General features: G+C 47.1%; 1 protein-coding gene across 1 annotated transcript; it reads left to right on the top strand.

Annotated features, from left to right (window-relative positions):
* Window positions 1-1533: 1533 nt before the first annotated feature.
* On the top strand, window positions 1534-20102 carry LOC121459488 (negative elongation factor A). The gene is made up of 11 exons (XM_041669321.1): window positions 1534-1796; window positions 10833-11004; window positions 12086-12247; window positions 14831-14920; window positions 16352-16482; window positions 16568-16637; window positions 17015-17103; window positions 17791-17902; window positions 18723-19000; window positions 19151-19250; window positions 19349-20102. Exons 1-11 carry the CDS (start codon window positions 1587-1589, stop codon window positions 19531-19533), a joined length of 1599 nt encoding a protein of 532 aa, XP_041525255.1. The 5' UTR covers window positions 1534-1586; the 3' UTR covers window positions 19534-20102.
* Window positions 20103-20173: the final 71 nt, after the last annotated feature.

Below are 20173 nucleotides of genomic sequence, written 5' to 3'. Positions count from 1 at the left end.
TTAAAAAGGAAAGAGAAAGCCGGGCGGTGGTGGCTCACGCCTTTAATCCCAGCACTCGGGAGACAGAGGCAGGCGGCTCTCTGTGAGTTCAAGGCCAGCCTGGTCTAGAAAAGCTAGTTCCAGGACAGGAACCAAAAAGCTACGGAGAAACCCTGTCTCGAAAAAATAAAAAAAAAAAGAATAAAAAGGAAAGAGAGGAAGTGCGGAAGTGCATAATGGCGCACACTTAATCCCAGCATTTGGGAGGCAGAGGGCAGCCGGATCTCTGACTTCCAGGACAGCCAGAGCTACAAACATAGTGTGACCTTGTCTTGAAAAATCCACCCCCCCTCCCAAAAGCAACAGGCCAGGGTGTGGCGTCTCTTGGTAACCTCAGCATCAGGGAGGTGGGGGCTTCCGGCATGCCTACTCCACTGGAGGGTCTGGGGTAGAAGTGATGGTCTGCAACTCTCCTGATTAACCACTGGCATCTCGACCTGGGCATCTCTGTCTCACACACAGAACGGTCTTGTACTCGGACCCACATTCCTGGTACCAACCTGTCTTAGGGTTTCTATTGTTGTAATGAAATATCATGACCAAAAACAAGTTGGGGAGGAAAAAGTTTATTTGCTGTTTTTTATTATTATTATTATTTATTTATTTTCGAGACAGGGTTTCTCTATAGTTTTTTGGTGCCTGCCCTGGAACTAGCTCTTGTAGACCAGGCTGGCCTCGAACTCACAAAGATCCTCCTGCCTCTGCCTCCCGAGTGCTGGGATTAAAGGCGTGCGCCACTGCCCGGCATTTGCTGTTTATTATTGAAGGAAGTCAGGACAGGAACTCAAACAAGGCAGGATCCTGGAGGCAGGAGCTGCTGCAGAGGCTATGGCGGGGTGCTGCTTACTGGCTTGCTCAGCCAGCTTTCCTTTAGAACCCACAAGGGGCTGGGTCCTTCCCCATTGATCATTAATTGAGAAAATGCCTTACAAAGCTGAATCTCAAGGAGACATTTCCTCAACAGAGGCTCCTTCTTCTGGTATGTCTAGTTTATGTCAGGTGGACACACAACACCAGCAGTCCCGACCCCTTGTCAATTCACAAACACATCATTTTTAAACCACAGCCCTTCCTTTCTCATTCATCCCCAAGATCCAATTTTATATAAAAAATATAAACAACTTTAAAGGCCCCATCGCAGGACTGCCTGCAGGATGGGCAAGGGGAAGAGGCTGCGAAGCGAGGCGGTGAGAAACGAGGCCAGCAGCCTTTGCAGACCTGAGCAGCTGACGTGAAACAGAACGCTAACTCTCGTCTCTGGAGCACCTCGACCGCACACAGATGCTACCGACTACGTCATTGCCCGGCTCCGCCTGGGCGCCGCCATGATGCTGTACGGAAACCCACAAGCCTCCGCCCCGCGCCTTATCGCTCACTCTCTCGCGCCACCGCTAGAAGCCTCGGGAGGGCGCGGCCGTCCGCCACTGCGCTTGTCGGCGCTCGAGGCCCCGCCCCGCGCCCACGGGCGCCGCCATGTTGGGGGTCCTCGCTGCGGACACGTAGTCGTCTGCGTAAGATGCCGGCTCGCGCGCGCCTCTGCCGCCAAGATGGCGTCCATGCGGGAGAGCGACACGGGCCTGTGGCTGCACAACAAGCTGGGCGCCACGGACGAGCTGTGGGCGCCGCCCAGCATCGCGTCCCTGCTTACCGCCGCGGTCATCGATAACATCCGCCTCTGCTTCCACCGCCTCTCCTCGGCTGTGAAACTCAAGCTGCTCCTCGGGACGCTGCATCTTCCGCGCCGCACGGTGGACGAGGTGAGGGCGCGGGCCGGAGCGCAGCTCCCGCCTCCAGCCGGCGCCTTGCCTTTCCTTGTTCCCGCTGGCCGCGCGCACCTCCGGGTGGGCGCCGCCGGGCCTCCCCACCCGGCCCGACGCCGTAGTGCCTTCCGCTGCTGGACGCTGTCTGCGGGCGAGGTTCGTGGGCCCAAGGCCCGAACCGCCCTCAGCCGAGCCGGCCCGGAGCGGAGCTCTGGACGCCGCAGTTCCGAAGCTACCCCTTGATTTGGGGCTCTTAGTGTAACTTTTCAAGGGACTGCTGACCTTAATTTTGTTGCTTTTGCCTCACGGAGTGTCAGTCTGCTTAGCTTCCTCTAGTCTGTCGTCTCTTTCAGTGCATTTTTACTCCACGTTGCATCTCTGTGCAAAATATACGATGCCTTGCAAACATGTACACAAATGATATGTGTCCAGGGTCTCACTGTGTAGCCCAGGGTGGCCTCGTACTTGGTATCCTCCTGCATCACTATTTGGAGGGCTGGGATTGCAGAGCTGGGCCACCACATCGAAGCACCCTAGTTTTTAAACATTTCTGGTTACTGTTTTATCATTAAGGTTGGTTTTGGTCTTTGTTGCGCCATAAACCAAAGCTACGTGTTTTTTCAGTTTATCAAATACTAATCGCTAAACGACCCACTCGTTATCTCCTCCATACAAGAGAACAAGGGTGGATTCTCTATAGCCCGTCCATGCTTCCCTCTCTCTTACCCACAAGAGCAATCCCCACATCTGTCTGTCTGTCTGTCTGTCTATGCAGGATTGTCGATTGTGTGGTGTACATTCCTAGCACGAGTATTTAGTTTTGCATCATTTGAACTTAGAATGGCAACATGTTGCCATGTTCCATACAAAGTTTCGGGGTGGTGTGGGTGTGTCTTCTGTCGGGAGACACCTGGACAGATCCATCCAAGACGCTGCAGTTAGATTTCCATGCATTATGGTCGTCCGTTCTCCGAGCATACCGCGTATGGATGATTAGGTTGTGTCTAGTGTTTTCATTGGTGTTTTTGTTTCATGTTAATTTGTTCCGTTGTGACTGGCACCAGCTTTACATGTTCAGGTGATTGAGAGCGCGCAGTTTTCTAGACGTGGAATTGGAGGTGTAAGCAGGATTATGGCAAGTGGGCTTTTCCAAGTGATATTGTCAAATAGTGCTAAAATACGTAGGACAAGTAAATATGTAGATATTCCTCGATGTTTGATTGAATATTGCCATCGCTTATTTTTCTGTTTGGCTTTCTTTTTTTGTGAGTTGTTCAGTTTTGTTTTTTCATGATTGTCTATTTTTCTTGACTTGTCGCTTTGGAGGAATATTCTTTTTAATAAATGCTGGCTACTGTCTTTGTTTGGTGACATGCTACAGCTGTTTCCCAGCTGTGGCTTAGCTTTTGGGATGAAGCTCTTGGTTTTTAGCCAGTTGGTGATTGTCTCTCCTTCCCTGTGGTCTTGTTAGCACTGTGCTGTGAACCTCCTTCTCTCATGGGCCAGGACGGGTGGTTTGTGGAGCTGAGAGTTCTGCAGTGTGGCTATGGAAAGGTTCAGCACCACCTGCAGACTGTCTCTGCTGTATTGTTGCTTCTGCTATGGGTGTTTGAGCTTTTTTTTTTTTTTTTAAGTCATTTCTATGTTGTGCTAATAATGTGTTAGCTACTTACTGTCACTTTATTGTTAGTGTGTCTTGATGTGTGACATGTTTTTAACAAAATCTCAATCGTTCAATTTTATCAATAAAGAGTCTGGAGCCAGATGCTGGGGTGAAAGCCTCCTAGCCCAGAGAGGCTGAGAAAGCTGACCTTCCTCCTCAGCTGACATCCCAGAAGCCTTTCTCCAAGCCATCTCAAAACCTCTCTTCCAGCTGAATGCCCCTGCCTCCTATTTCCTGTGCCTCTCTGTCCTCCAGACTCTCTTACTCTCTATGGTTTCTTTTTCTTTTCTTTTTCGAATTTTTTTATTTATTGATTTTGATTGAGCTCTACATTTTTCTCTGCTTCCCTCCCCACTTCAAACCTCCCCCAAGGTCCACATGCTCCCAGTTTACTCAGGAGATCTTGCCTTTTTCTACTTTCTACTTCCCATGTAGATTATATCTATGTAAGTCTCTCTTAGTGTCCTCATTGTTGTCTAAGTTCTCTGGGATTGTGGTTTGTAGGATGGCTTTCTTTGTCTTATCTTTAAAAACCACTTATGAGTGAGTACATGTGATAATTGTCTTTCTGGGTCTGGGTTACCTCACTCAAAATGATGTTTTCTAGCTCCATTCATTTTCCTGCAAAATTCAAGATGTCGGTTTTTTTTAATATTTATTTATTATGCATTCAATATTCTGAATGTGTGTATGCCTGCAGGCCAGAAGAGGGCACCAGACCTCATTACAGATGGTTGTAAGCCACCATGTGGTTGCCGTGAATTGAACTCAGGACCTTTGGAAGAGCAGGCAATGCTCTTAACCACTGAGCCATCTCTCCAGCCCAAGATGTCGTTATTTTTTTCTGCTGTGTAGTACTCCATTGTATAAATTTACCACATTTTCCTTATCCATTCTTCAACAGAGGGACATTTAGGTTGTTTCCAGGTTCTGGCTATGACAAACAAAGCTGCTATGAACATAATTGAGAGCACATGTCCTTGTGGCACAATTGAGCATCCTTTGGATATATTCCCAAAAGTGGTATTACTGGGTCTTGAGGAAAGCTGTTTCCTAATTTTCTGAGAAATCGCCACACTGACATCCAAAGCTTGCATTCCCACCAGCAGTGCAGAAGTGTTCCCTTTTCCCCACAACCTCTCCAGCATAAGTTGTCATCAGTATTTTTTTTTTTTTTTTTTTTTTTTTTTGGTTTTTCGAGACAGGGTTTCTCTGTAGCTTTGGTGCCTGTCCCGGAACTAGCTCTTGTAGACCAGGCTGACCTCGAACTCCCAGAGATCCGCCTGCCTCTGCCTCCCGAGTGCTGGGATTAAAGGCGTGCGCCACCAACGCCGGCAGTTTTTTTTTTTTTTTTTTTTTTTTAGTATAATAAAGGGTTATTTATTTAGGGGTAGATTCACAGATCACCGTCCGCTGCATGAATTGGGAAACAGCAGCCGGAAGAGTGCAAACACTCTTTACATCAGCATTTAAAGTATAAGAGGCCACCCCCAAGTACGTTTGTAACTGAAAGGTCTCTGGCTGAAGGAGTTCCTACAGCAGTTGGTTTTCTTTCGGTGGGTGTAACTAATTTGCTTGGGTTGGAGTTTTCCTTCTAGTACTTTCTGTAGGGCTGGATTTGTGGATAGATAAATTTAGTTATGTCATGGAATAACTCGTTTTCTCTATCTATGGTGGTCATCAGTATTTTTGATCTTGGCCATTCTTAGAAATGTAAGATGGAATCTCAGCGTTGTTTTGATTTGCATTTCTCTGATGACTAAGGATGTTGAACATTTCCTTAAGTGTCTTTCAGCCATTTTAGATTCCTCTGTTGAGAATTCTCTGTTTAGTCTGTACTCCATTTTTTTTATTGGATTATGTGTTCTTTTGGTGATCAATTTCTTAAGTTCTTTGTATATTTTGGAGATCAGACCTCTGTCTGATGTGGGGTTAGTGAAGATCTTTTCCCACTCTGTAGGCTGTCATTTTGTCTTGTTGACCATGTCCTTTGCCTTACAGAAGCTTTTCAGTTTCAGGAGGTCCCATTTATTGTTTCTCTCAGTGTCTGTGCTGCTGGGGTTCTATTTAGGAAGTGGTTCCCTATGCCAATGCACTCAAGTGTATTTCTCACTTTCTGTTCTATAAGGTTCAGTGTGGCTGGCTTTATGTTAAGGTCTTTGATCCATTTGGACTTGAGTTTTGTGCATGGTGATAGATATGGGTCTGTTTTCATTCTTCTACATGTTGGTATCCAGTTATGCCAGCACCACTTGTTAAATATGCTTTCTTTTTTTCCATTTGATATTTTTTGCTTCTTTGTCAAAAATCAGGTGTTCAAAGATGTATGGGTTGATATCCAGGTCTTCTATTCGGTTCCATTGGTCCTCCTGTCTGTTCTTATGCCAGTACCAGGCTGTTTTCAGTACTGTAGCTGTATAGTAGAGTTTGAAGTCAGGGATTGTGATGCTTCCAGAAGTTCTTTTATTGTACAGGATTGTTTCGGCTATCTTGGGGTTTTTGCTTTTCCATAGGAAGTTGAGTACCGTTCTTTCGAGGTCTGTGAAGACTCTCTACGGTGTCTTAATAATTCTATGTTCCCTTCCTGTCAACTGGTTGCTTGCTCTACCTCTTGACCTGTGGTTGACTTTATTTAATCCTGTTTACAATATTCAAGCAGAAAGCTTGAATTAAAGGTGTGTGCTAGGACTTAGCCGCACCACAACTAGCAACAGGTTTTTCCAGTAAATAACGCAAACTCAGGGCTCACAGTGTGATCAAATATCCTGCAGCAGTGACGTACAGGGTGAAGCCTCACCTCACCTCAGGAATGGCTTCAGCTTTTCTTAACCCCTAGCACTTGTGTCAGTCTTGTCTCTTTGTGTTTACATGTTCGTTCATGTGCGTACGTCTGTGAAAGTATATGTGCATATGTGCATTTGGAGGCCAGAGTCCAGATTAGGTGTCTGTATCAGTTGCCCCACAGCATACTCCTGGGCTCTTCCTGTCTCCCTCCACCTCTGTAGTGCTGGATTATAGCTGTGTACCCACTGAGCCAGGCTCTTCTTTGGGTATGGGGATCTGAACGCAGACTCAGACTTGGCTTGGCAAGTATTCTACCAGCTGAGCCAGGCTCTCTCAGCTCACAGGGTAAATAGTCTTAATAGCATAGAACTTTGCTGGGCGGTGGTGGCACAAGACTTTAATCCCAGCACTTAGGAGGCAGAGGCAGGCAGATCTCTGAGTTTGAGACCAGCCTGGTCTACAGAGCAAGATTCAGGACAGCCAGGACTACAAAGAGAAGCCGTATTGAAAAACACACATACACACAAACACACACACATATGTATGTATGTATGTATGTATGTATGTATGTATTAGTCTTGTAGCTTAGAGGTTTGGGCAGTTATTTAGAACCATCATTAAGTTCTATGATTTGCCTGTATTCATATATTTCATAATTTATGTGCTAATGATATATAGAAATACATTAGGTAAGAAGTTTGAATAGCACCTGGGCTGAAATCGTCTTCTTTATGTTGATGGTGGTTTTGTCTTTTGAGACAGGATCTCTCTACATAGTCATGACTGTCCTGGAACTCACTCTGTAGACCAGGCCAGCCTGGAACTCACAGAGATCTACCTGCCTCTGCCTCCTGAGTGCTGGGATGAAAGGCAAACACCTGGCTCTGGGCGGAGATCTTATTGTGACTGTTCTCTGTGTAACTGGCATTTATTGGTTTTTTTCTTATCCTACTGTTCTCATTATCTGCTGTACTGTTGATCTCCCCATTGTAGCTCCTGAATTTGCCTCTTCCTCCATGTCAGCTGTTGCGTTGTATATTTTAGGTTCATGTTCATAGGTGTGTATAATTTGGTAGTTGTTGCTGTGACCTTGTAAACTGAGGAGAAGGTGGAGATCTGAGTATTTGCCAGTGTTTTTCCTTAGGTCTTTTAAAAATAAGTGTTCATAAAGATTATCTCCCCTTATTTTTTAATTTTTATTACATTTATTTATTATGTTGCATACTTTATATGTGGAGGTCACAGAATACCTTGTGGGAGTAGGTTTTTTCCAAAGATTGAACTCTCCTTAGTGGGAAGTGTCTTTACTTCTGCTACGCTGTCTCGCTGGCCCTTAGGTCCTTTATGTTTGTTTGTTTTTAATAACAGAGTCACACTCACTGTGCAGCCATGACGGGCCAGGAACTCACAAAGCTCCATCTGTCTCTGTCTCCTGTGTGCTAGAATTAAAGAAATGAACCACCATGTCTGGCCTTTGTCACAGTTTTTATCTGACATTAATACTAGCTTAGTTATCGTTTTTTCTTGGTGTGAGTGTTGGGGTGATTTGAATGAGGATGTCCCTCATAGGCTCTGGGATTTGAATACTTGGCTCCCAGTTAGTAGCACAGTTTTGGGAGGCTTAGGAGGTGTGGCCTTCCTAGAAGAAGTATGCCACTGGGGGTGGGGTGAGCTTTAAGATTTTAAAGACTTTGACCATTTCAAGTTCGTTCTTTGTCATTGTGGTTGAGGATGTGAACACTTAGCTGTGCTCCAGCTCTTCCCTGCCATGGTGGACTTTAATACTGGAATCCTAAAGCCAAATAAATTCTTCTGTAAATTGCCTTGGTCATGATGTTCCTCACAACAATAGAAAAGTAACTAATATATTGTTTTCGTAGTTTGATTTCTATCACTGTAATAAGATACCATAACCAGGGCTGGAGAGAGATGGCTCACTGGTAAGGGAGCTCTGCTCTTCCAGAGGTCCTGAGTTCAATTCCCAGCACCCACATGGTGGTTCACAACCATCTATAATGAGATCTGGGGTCCTCTTCTGGCCTGCAGTGATACATGCAGTCAGAACACTCTACAATAATAAATGAATGAATGAATGATTCTTTAAAAAGATACCATAACTAAAAATTACTTAGGGAGTCAATTATTTCAGCTAGAGTTTATAAAGTCTGTCACGGAGGGAACTCTTCAGGAACTCCTGAGGGTCTAGTGTTCAGAGCAGATGCAAACACGGGAAAACAAGTTGTTTTGCTCAGAGCAGCTGCAAGCATAACAAGTTGTTTACAGGAAATTCAGGGTCTGGGGTTTTCAACCAGTTTTATCAAAGAGAAAGGTGTTTCAGTGAATCAGTGAGGGATGCAGAATTAGTTGGAGTTGCTGACACCTTAATGTGTGGCTGGGAAGTAAGGACACCTTGTGTAAGCATGCAGATGATTGCAGAGACAACAGAAACTGACTTGATTTAAAGGCCTTGAGGAATGGGAAGTGCTGCTCCAGGATAGGAAGTGCTGCTCCAGGATAGGAAGTGCTGCTCCAGGATAGGAAGTGCTGCTCCAGGATAGGAAGGTACTCTGTAGCAGGCTTTCTCGGATTGCCAACCAGCTCCCAAATCAGAGACTTCTCATCAGTTATGAATGCTCAGCCTTATCTTATGCTTGTCCCTCTTATAAGTACCATTTCTCTTCATCTACATTTTGCCTTGGGGCTTTTTACCTCTCTTCCTGTTCCCCTCTCTCTCCCCTCCCTCCCTCCCTCCCTCCCTCCCTCCTTCCCTCCCTCCCTCCCTCTTGTCTGTCTGTTCTACTTTTCTTGCTTCTTTCTTGTCTAGCGGCTGGCTGGCTGGCCTGTGTGTCTCTCTCTTTCTCCCTCATTCTCTCCAAGCCTAGATTTTTTCCTATTTTTCTCTCTGCTCTCCAGCCCTTCTTATCCTCCTGCTTAGCTGTTGGCCATTTAGGTTTTTATTAGACCAATCAGGTGGCTTAGGCAGGCAAGGTGAAAAAAGTGCAACACATCTTTACATAGTTAAACAAATACAGCATAAACGAATGTAACACATCTTTTCATTGTTAACAAAGGCAGTGTAAACAAGTGTAACACACCTTTTCGCAGTTAAAATAATATTCCTCAGCATAAACAAATGTACTTCTCCCCGTATCTCTGATTGGATTTCCCACCTGGCTCTGTTCTGCTTTGCTGTAGGCCAAAGGCTCTTTATTAGCTAATGGTATTAAACATCGTCACAGCACAGAGGGGATCCTACAGCATATCTAGGCTGGTTTAATTCAGCAGTCCCTTTCACAATCCCTTGTCTCAGCATCTGTGGTTCACTCATCAGCATTCAAAAAATTCAAAGTCAACATCATAGGAACCAGACTCTCTATTTCCCACTTTTATGTGCCTGTTAGTTACTTTACTCTCTGCTTAAAGACTTTATTATTATTTTAAAGATTTAGTTATTATGTATTTTAAAGATTTAGTTATTATGTATACAGTGTCCTGGCTGCATGTCAGAAGAGAGCACCAGATCTCATTACAGATGGTTGTGAGCCACCATGTGGGTTTTGGGAATTGAACTCGGGACCTCTAGTAGAACAACAGTCAGTGCTCTTAACTTCTGAGCCATTTTGCACACTTAAACACACTGTAACCGATTTAGAGGTTTTTCTTCCATCTGACTGTGAACCAAACCTTAAGCTACTGCTGTGTTGCCCTGGTGACTGGCTCTGCTCCTTCCTCAGGTCCATTACAGCCAGCCTTAACATTCAGCTGCCCCAACCCTGGGACTGTGGCAGGTGATTTTACTTAGCTTGTTGGTTCTGCAGAGCCTCTTAAAGGAGCCATATCCTCTTTTTCTCCTCCCTCTCCCCTCTCCCCTCTCCCCTCTCCCCTCTCCCCTCTCTCTCTCTCTCTCTCTCTCTCTTCAGCTTTCTCAGGCCCTATGTGGAAATTTGGGCCCCATGTTGGAACACTTAACTGTAGCAGGCTTTGGGGCCACCAACCAGCTCCTAAATCATGACCCAGAGACTTATGAATTCTCAGCCTTATCTTATGCTTGTCCCACTAGCTCTTACAACTTCAGTTAACCTGTTTCTCTTCATCTATGTCTTGCCTTAGGGTTTTTTTACCTTTCTTGTGTATGTCCTACTTCGCTGGTTACCCCATGTCTGGCTAGCTGATGCATCCTTCTCTTTCTCCCTTGTTCTCTTCTCTCTTCTCCTTTTCTCCTGAGCCTAGATTCCTCCTCTTGTTCTCTCTGCTTGCCAGTCCCACCTATCCCTCTTCTGCCTAGCTATTCAGATCTGCCTAGCTCAGCTTTTCAGATCAATCAGGTGCCTTAGCCGAAGTGAAATAGCAACACATCTTTACATCATTAAACAAATGCAGCATATACAAAAGTACCACAGTTACACAGTTAAAGTCATATTCCACAACAGGTTGTCACAGTGATTACTGTCACAGGCCACCCAGAGGCCACAGTGTGAAAATGGGTAGATTCGTGGCAGGAGGCATTTGAAGCTGTCGCTGTTCCAGGAGGGGAAGCGGGGCTGGTAACTTTTATAGCATGTAATTGGCATCTTCTGTCTTGGCAGATGAAGGGCGCTCTGATGGATATTATCCAACTGGCCACCCTGGACTCAGACCCCTGGGTCCTTATGGTTGCTGACATTCTGAAATCCTTTCCTGACACGGGCTCACTGAATCTAGACCTTGAGGAGCAGAACCCCAATGTTCAAGACATCCTAGGAGAACTTAGAGAAAAAGGTAAGTAGTCTGGCTTTATTTTACAATGGGAAGAAGTGGGTCTCACTTTAGAAATTGGGTTGTCCATATCACACTGTAAGTGTGGCGTGCTGTGGCTCCTCAGACAGTGGCTCTCCTTCCTCATGCTGCAGTCTGACTTCAGATGACTCATCCCTGGTGTACTTGCTGTCTCTCCATAAGCTCCATGAGGGTTGAACGCTGCAAGTTAATGTCTTCAGAACCTAAAACATTCTCTGTCCTACATAACAAATGTTGCTAGAATCTGAGGTGGTTTTAGAGAAGCGACAGTGGAGTCTCCACACCTCTGGTGCATTCTTCTTCTTGGAAAAATAAAGGCTTGAGGCCACACACCCCTGCATGGCTGCTTGTGAGGCCCTAGTACATTTTGGGGTTTTGATTTTTATTTGCAGTCTAGGAACACTGGCCTGCACAGGTCACACATCCCCATTGCTGGGGTAGCTGACTCTCTTGGGAGCAGAAGGATGAAGCAACTTCTCCTGAATCTGTTTCTCTTGTTATGTAACTGACTGGGGCAACTCTTTGGAGTTTTTCAGGCTCTGACCTCTGGTGAGCACACTGAATCAGGGGCACACATGGGTAGTTTTTAAGACCGCAGTTGAGCAGTGTCTAGGGTGACCGACCACCGGTGCTCTGTAGTCAAAGGGGGGGGGGCTTTCCTGGTGTTGAGGCTGCCCTGTCGTTAGGACGCAGGATACTGCTCTCCATGCTGCTATACACAGTATGCTGTGGTTCCTGCACCCCTGCAGTCCCACGGCTTGTAGTTGACATAACTGAGGAATCCTTGTCTTCTAGCATTTCTTGTTTTTAAAACGTCCCTGGAGAGTCTGATGTGCCTCCCTCTAGGGTGGCAGGCCTATCATTTGTTCCTGACCCACTTGGATGATCTTGGGTTCTTGGAATGGTGGGAACCACAGGGGGTTGAAACCAAAGCAGAAAGCTGCCATGCCTATAAAATGAAACCTACATGGAGCCGTTGGAATGTGAGCTGTGAGGGTCACAAACAGCCTGAGCTCCCTGGTGCAAGAGCTCTGACTTCCTGTGACACTCTGGCTTTCCACAGTGGGTGAGTGTGAGGCGTCTGCCATGCTACCACTGGAGTGCCAGTACCTGAACAAGAATGCCCTGACCACCCTTGCCGGGCCTCTCACCCCACCAGTGAAACATTTCCAGTTGAAGCGGAAGCCCAAGAGTGCCACTCTGCGGGCAGAGCTGCTACAGAAGTGTGAGTACTTGGGTTACAGTCCTGCTCTTTCTCTGTGCTGTCTTGAAAGAGCGTAGCTTGTCTTTTCTGTGTTAGATCACTGTTGTTTAGAAACACGCATTCAAGACCTCAGGGTTTTTAAGTGTGGTGCCTGTAATCTCACAAAGTAGAATCTGCTGGCCAAGACGGGATGCGAGACTGCTGCTTGTGTCCTGACCTTGTGTCTATTATAGAAGAGGTTGAAGGATTTCATTAAGTGCTTTCCTAAATCATGTCTTACAATGGTTTGTGTAGAAGGCACTTATTTGCTGGAGAAAGTGTCCTTTAGCTAAATAACATTAAAGTATGGGTTTTAAGCCAGGTGTATTGTGTACCTGGGTCACAGCTTCTTGAGATACTGAGGCAGAAAGATCACTTGAGCTCAGACTGTGACAGGGTTTCTCTGTTATAGCTCTGGCTGTCTTGGAACTAGCTCTATAGACCAGCCTGGCTTTGAACTCAAGAGATCCGCCTGCTTCTTTCTGCCTCCTGAGTGCTGGAATTAAAGGTGTGGGCCACCATACCCAGCTCAAAACCTCATTTTAGCAAAACAATACAAATAAAAGCCAAACAAATGAAAAGGATTAAAAATAAAAAACATAAATTTCCATAAACTGTAGCCTTGGCTGTCCTGAAACTTACTTTGTAGGCCAGGCTGGCCTCAGATTCACTGATATCTACCTGCCTCTGTCTCCTGAGTGCTGGGATTAAAGGTGTGTGCCACCACCGCCCGGGTCATAAATGTGCAGTTAACATTTACTAAGGTTTGTAAATAGCTCTGGTTTTTTGTTTTGTTTTGGGAATACAGTCTCATTGGGTAGCCTAAGGTGGCTTGAGTTCTACCCTCTCCTGCCTCAGCCTCCTAGAGTGTTGGGATCACAGAGCTACACCAAGCCCAGCAAATATGGTTTGGAGAAATCTGAGAAGAGCCTGGAGCCGGCTGTGTCAGTTGGCTGCGGTCTGTGCTGCTTGGTAGCTGTGGGGCAGGCCGACTGAGCTGCTCTGAAAGGTCTCTGCTGTCGACAGTCAGCAGCACGGCCACTGCCTTCGGTCTAACCCTGCAGCTTTCCTGAGCCACTGGAGGATAATCTGTTTCTTTCTCAGACTTATGTAGAACTCTGTGAGGCCTGGGCCTCCTGTAAAGATGGCTGCGGGACCTGTGAGAGATATCAGCCCCTCTCAGGGTCCAGGTTTCTTGGGGTGCAGCAGGTGGCTGTGATGTTTCTGCAGCCACTTAAATGCAAATTTCCGAACACAGTCTCGGCTGCTTTTAAGCTTGTGTCAAGCTGCTCCATGAACTGGGGAGGTTTAGACACATATGCTTACAACTGATGAGTTTATTGTTTGATACTGTTTTATTACGGCTCTGATCAATTCCTTTTCTTTAACATTCAGCTCTTTCATAGTTGGCTTCACTCTGTGCTAATGGAAGAATCTATCTTGCTGCGATCTCAAGTGCCCCGTCAGTGGTATTTTCTTGGCTTAGGTCATCACTTTAGAAAGCCAGTGCAGTTAAGAGGGAAATTTAATATTTTCTGTTAAGGGACACAAGAAGAGAAAACACGCCTGCTATACTAGCCCTGGTGTTAGTCCTTCCATGGCCACAAGAGTCCCTGGTGAATGGAGCAGAGTTGGGCAGAGGTCTGAGAGTCCACAGATGAAGAAGACAGGCAGCCAAGTCAGGGCCATCCCAGGGGAAAGACTTTTCTGTTTTCTGTCCATTTTATGCCGCCAGGATCTGTCCCAAAACAAGCTTTGTTTACCAGAGCAAAGGGAAGGCCTCAGCGGACTGAATTATGGCCACAGGCGAGTGCGGTGCTCTCCCTTTTGGAGGGGATGTAGTGGGAATTAAGTTGGTCTTAACTAACTGTTGCCCCATCGGTGTATCCTCAGAAACACCTAGAAACAGGCACCCAGGATGAGACTTGGCACCCCAGAAGCCATGCGGTGAGCAGTTGGCCACTTCCTTCTTTCCCGCCAAGGAAACCAAAGCCCACACATGCTGTAGCCCATGTCTCCTGTCACCAATCTCCGTTCTATTTCATCTTGCTACCCTGGGAACAGTGATGAAAATAAAAGAAAAATAATTTTTTTGTTGTTGTATTTTTGAGCCAGGGTTTCTCTGAATAGGTAGCCTTGACTGCCCAGAACTTGTTCTGTAGACCAGGCTGGTCTCAAACTCAGATCCGCCTGCTTCTGCCTCCTGAGTGCTGGGATTAAAGGTGTGCGCCACCATGCCCAGTGAAAAATAGACTTCTTAGAAGCTCTGACTGAGTAGCAAAAAATTTCCACTAATTCTTCACTTAATGTTAGATTATCTGAGTAGGTAGGTAATGGTTTGTTTTACAAATCACCAGGAAATAGTCCTTCCTTCCTTCCTTCCTTTTTTTTTTTTTTAAAGGAATAATCACTGTAAGGTCAGTGCCATTACTGACTGCATTCCTGCTGGGTTATACAAAGAAGTTACCTTGGGTATTTTTATGAATCACTTTTGTTGAGGTTACTTTATAGGCTGAGAGGCCCTATGATCTAAGAGATCTTGACCCTGTGGCTTTTTTTACACAGCCACTGAGACAGCCCAGCAGCTGAAGAGAAGTGCCGGGGTGCCGTTCCACGCCAAGGGCCGGGGGCTGCTCCGCAAGATGGACACGACAAGTAAGGCTTCGTGTGTTCTCAGGCCAGTGCTGTGGTGCCTGCCAGGCAGGGTGACTTGATGGGAAAGGATTGAGTCAGACATGAGTCCTGAGGGAGGTGGCCGTGTGTGGTGAGCCAGCAGCAGCCCAGCTGGAGGAACATTGGCTGCTGCCCTGTCACTTGTAGCTGCCCTCCTGGGTGTAACAGGTGTAACAGCTGGCTGGCTAGGCTGAGCGCTCAGGGCAAGTTTCCAAGATGGAGGGTCACACAGCAGTTTGGCTCTTCATGCATGTGCCTGTATGAATGTCTGCTTTGCATTCTGTGAAGTACAAGAAAACAGGACTCCTCGAACCATGTCCAGCGCCCAGCAGGCAGGACAGCTGTAGGATGAGGTTCATCTGGTGTCTTGGCATACCAAGTTCCCATAACCCCAAAGCAGACATAGAGCTAGTAGTGGAGAGTCTATAGTATGGGTCACCATTCTACCATTATTACTGCAGGGCAGGGCTCTTCCCTTGCTGCCGTTTGTTGCCACAGCATAGGCTCCACCTTGCTTTCCTTGTCCCTGAGGACAGGCACTGCAGAAACTTTTCTTTAAAGGGGAAGTCTGACGATCACTATATGTCCACTTTTGACAACCAGCTTTTGTAGCACAAGGCTTCCTAGGTGATGACAAATGTATATAGGTATACATAGGTGTCGTTACTTTTCTGGGCAGAGATGATAGCTGGATAGTTCTTGACCTATAAGGTCTGGAGGTCTCTGGTGTCATAGACAGCTGTTATCTTCCATTACTCCAGCCTTCCCAGAAAGGATATGAGTCATGAACTTCCAGAGTCTCAAGCCTGGGTCTTCCCAGAAGACCTTCAGAGATGTCGTTAGGTTTATAGGGTCTAAACCAGTTTCCCTTCACCACAGTGACCCTGGCAAAAACAGTCTGAGTGGGTTGTTTAATTGGTTTTCTAAAAATTATTTTATTGTATGTGTATGAGTGCTTTGTCTGGATATGTCTGCACCTGTATGCAGTGCTGTTGGAGACCAGAGGGTGCACCAGATACCCTGGGACTGGAGCTAGCAGTGGGGCTGGGAGTTGAACCTCTAGGAGAATGCTTTTAACCACTGAGCCATTGCTCCAGCCCCGAGTTTGGTTTGTTTTGTTTTTTCGAGACAGGGTTTTTCTGTGTAGCTGTTCTGAAACTCACTCTGTGGACCAGGCTGGCCTTGAACTCAGAAATATGCCTGCCTCTGCCTCTTGAGTGCTAGGATTAAAGGCATGTGCCACCACCCTTGGCCCAGCCTCAAGTTCTGTTTAGCCTGGGATGAAATATACAAAACACAAAATGTGATAGGAGAGTCTAATTTGTATGAAGCTTCCCCAAGGCAGAAGCAGCCTTGTTTAACCCACCTGTGCTCAAAAGTTGCTGTTTCCATTGACATCAGTCTTTTCTGTAGCCCCTCTCAAAGGCATCCCGAAGCAAGCCCCCTTCAGAAGTCCCACCACACCCAGCGTCTTCAGTCCCTCTGGTAACCGGACCCCAATACCACCTTCGAGGACACCATTGCAGAAAGAAAGGGGTGTGAAGGTGGGACATCCCTTTTCATCCCTGGCAAGGCCAAGTCCTGATTCTTCGCTCTATAATTAAGTATGGAATGTACTTGTTTTGGCAGCTACTGGATATTTCTGAGCTGAATACGGTCGGTGCTGGCCGAGAGGCAAAGAGGAGGAGGAAGACTTTAGGTGTGTATGGGACATTTCAAGTCTGGAGGGAGGTTAGAGGCACTGTAGCCTCGTGTGCTATGGTTGGTTCTGCCTGAGTAGTATCTTGGTGCTTTGGGGTTTCCTTCTGGGTCCAATATGCCTGAGTGCTTTATCTTACCACAGTGGTAACAGGACTTTCCCCAGGAGTCCTTTTTCTTTGTGGGGGTGGGGGGTGGGGGTGGAGAGAGGGAATGGCTCTTGAGACAAGGTCTTACACTGTAGTCCAGGCTGGCCTCAAGCTTGTAACTTTCCAAGTGTTAGGATTACATTTATTCTCTGCAGAGACCAGGGGACACTTGTGACCTCTGAACTGGAGCTGGGTCAGAGAGTCACTAACCAACTCTCTTTATTGGTAGACACAGAAGTGGTGGAAAAGCCCACCAAGGAAGAGACAGTTGTTGAAAATGCCACTCCTGACTATGCTGCTGGCCTGGTGTCCACACAGGTAGGGCTTCCATGCAGTGCAGCCATGGACACTTTCAACTGTCAAAATAATATGCCCCACCTTATCCTGATTGCTAGCCGCTAAGCTGTGTTCTGTAAAAGTGTACATGTATGCAGGTATGTATGTATGTGTATGTGAGTGGCAAAGGGAGCCAGAGCCTGACTTGGGCATCAGCCACGTGTTTGGAATGAATACCTCCTTTATACTGAAATTACTGCCTGGGCTGTCTTCATACCTCTGTGCCTCATTTTCCTCTCTGTCCAGTGGGTATAGTCCCCAGTGCCCTGGAGACCAGGTCTTGCATGTAGGTGAATCAGCCAGCACAGCTCTTCCCCAGAGGCTGTCTGTGGAAATAGAAATAGGTTTTCAGAGCCATAGGTACAGAGGTTGCATGTGTAGAGGCAGTGTGGCCCTGTTGCATGGTATGGTCTCTGCCTCTGAGGTCATTGCATTGCTGAACTTCTTTCTCCAGGTATCAGTTTGGGACCATGGGATGGTAGCCATGGCTTAAGTTTGGAGTCCAGCATCATTAAAACCAGGGACCTATGGCCTGGAGAAGCCACTGTCTCTGTCCTGGGGATATGAGTCGTCCTGCTCCATTGATGGGCAAGGGCTGATGGAGGCTGTCTGGGAGGTGAATTAAAACCCTGAGATTTGCCTGAAGGGATCATGGCCTTTGTCTTCCAGAAACTTGGGTCTTTGAATAGTGAGCCAGCACTTCCCTCCACAAGTTATCTGCCCTCTACCCCCAGTGTGGTACCTGCCTCATCATACATCCCCAGCTCGGAGACTCCCCCAGGTGAGTAGCCTGCAGTATGCTAAGCCCACACAGGGCTTGCCCTAGCATGTGCACCTAGGAAGTAGCCTTGCACACGTGGTGCTGCTTAGCATTAAGGCGCCTGTCTCATTGTCTCTTGATCTCAGGCAGCGTGGAGGGAACTCCTCCTGGCCAAGAAATACGCCCTAAGTCCTGTTTTGAGTGCATGAGTGGCTGCCAAAACTGCCACTTTTGGCACCTTGATCTCTGGATGGGTGGGGTCATGAGGATTGTTTCTTCCCTGATGAAGGATACTGCAGAGGGGATAATTCCTTCAGGGTCAGACACAAGCTTTGGTTAGTCAGCTGTTCGCGGGAGAGGGAGGCTGGTTCCATTGGGCTCAGCTTAGTCTATTCATTAGTGGGTTGAGGGTCATCTAAGAAACCCTGCTGAGCAAAAAGAGTGCTAGGCTTGGGGGAATTGCTTTCCGGTGCCTTGAAACCAGCACCCAGTTTATGGGGAACTTGTCATAGGTCAGGAGCTAACCAGAGTCCTGGATAACTTTATCTCTGGATCTAGAAATGCCTGAGGACGTAGGTTCTGCCCTGCTGGGTAGTAGTGCACAAGGCACATGTCCCTAGCTGCGATGGCCAGCAAGGGTTTCTGGTCAGCAGTGATTGGAGCAAGACAGAGCAGGCCGGTATGGGACACAGTTGCTGTCAGAACCTGGAAGATTTGAGTTGAGCCTATTGTCTCCAGCATATGATGTCTGGAGCAGACAGCCTGGAGACTGGAATGAATAGATTTGAGGTATACTCCTTTTCCTGAATAACTCTCCTTAGTAAATCTGCTCTGCCTGCAGTCCCTCCATCCCGGGAAGCCAGCCGACCCCCTGAGGAGCCCAGTGCTCCAAGTCCTACACTGCCAGCTCAATTTAAACAAAGAGCACCTATGTATAACAGTGGCCTGAGCCCAGCTACGCCAACACCTGCAACACCTACCTCGCCTCTGACACCTACTACTCCCCCAGCTGCCACACCCACTGCTCAGACACCCCCAGTGGCCATGGTGGCCCCACAGACCCAGGCACCTGCCCCTGCCCCTGTTCAGCAGCAACCTAAGAAGAACCTGTCTCTCACGGTAAGTATCTTGTCAGGTTTCATAGCCATTAGGTGGATGGCATAGCTTTGCCTGTTTGCAGCAGGGGGTGGGGACTGTTGTTATGGGATGAGCCTGGCAGGGCCAGTGGGTGGGCCCAGCAGCCCCCGCACCCACATCCTCTCTTTACAGAGAGAACAGATGTTTGCTGCCCAGGAGATGTTCAAGACAGCAAACAAGGTCACTCGGCCAGAGAAGGCCCTCATCCTGGGCTTCATGGCTGGCTCTCGAGGTGCGTCTGTGCTACTAGCCTGGGGAGGTGCCCCCCATGGGGTGGGGGATGGGTTCCTTGGCCCCAGGCACCAGTCCAGCAGCTCCTGCTCCCTACAGAGAACCCGTGCCCGGAGCAGGGGGATGTGATCCAGATCAAGCTCAGCGAGCACACAGAGGATCTGCCCAAGGCAGACGGCCAGGGCAGTACCACCATGCTAGTGGACACAGTGTTCGAGATGAACTACGCCACAGGCCAGTGGACACGCTTCAAGAAGTACAAGCCCATGACCAATGTGTCCTAAGTGCCATCTCTGCTGCTGACCCGCATCAGGCCAGAAGACAAGCTTTGCTGGCTATGCTAAGTGACCTGAGCAGATACCGAAGGACGTGTTCCACCCCAATACCTGCCATCCAGTCTACTGGGCCCCAAGCTGTTTTTAAGTTTTAGGTCATTTCTCTGGGGAGTTTAGGCTTTTTTTTTTTTTTTAAATTATAATGGGTTAGTTTTTTTGTGTGCTTAAGATACATTTTTTTTTATTCAATATTACACTTTAAATGCTAAACCAAAAAAGTTACAACTTCATTTTAGTGCCTGCTAGACTTTTACCTTTTTTATTTTTTCTTTAAAAAATTGCACTGGCTGAGAGGACTTCCTCTGCTTGTGCATGCCTTCCCTCACAAGGCTGAGGGGACCAAAGGTGACACCCGACAGGCTAGGGTGTGAGGGGGGCTATAACCAGCCTTGATGCCACTGCCTGCCAGGGATTTGTATATGTCTTTTGTACAGTTGTAAACATTTCAAACCTGTCTCTGGGTACCTATTTTCATTGTAAAATGATATGAGTATTAAAGTTTAGTTTTTCTAAAGAAAGCCCACAGAGCTATGTTTCAAGCTAGCTTGACTCCCTGCTCTGGGACCAAACCCCTTCCTATACAACTGTC

The sequence above is a fragment of the Microtus oregoni genome, unplaced genomic scaffold (assembly GCF_018167655.1).
Source record: "Microtus oregoni isolate MIOR12 unplaced genomic scaffold, Mior012 000019F_ref0000042, whole genome shotgun sequence".
NCBI lineage: Eukaryota > Metazoa > Chordata > Mammalia > Rodentia > Cricetidae > Microtus > Microtus oregoni.
This window is presented reverse-complemented; position numbering and strand designations above follow the sequence as displayed.

What these genes read in the sequence shown, in the direction of transcription:
- LOC121459488 (XM_041669321.1), top strand. Translation starts at nt 1,587, where the DNA reads ATGGCGTCCATGCGGGAGAGCGACACGGGCCTGTGGCTGCACAACAAG. An exon ending in CTGGCCTGGTGTCCACACAG is followed by an intron (nt 17,104 to 17,790) that starts GTAGGGCTTCCA and finishes TTTGTCTTCCAG; the next exon opens with AAACTTGGGTCTTTGAATAG. An exon ending in CTTCATGGCTGGCTCTCGAG is followed by an intron (nt 19,251 to 19,348) that starts GTGCGTCTGTGC and finishes TGCTCCCTACAG; the next exon opens with AGAACCCGTGCCCGGAGCAG.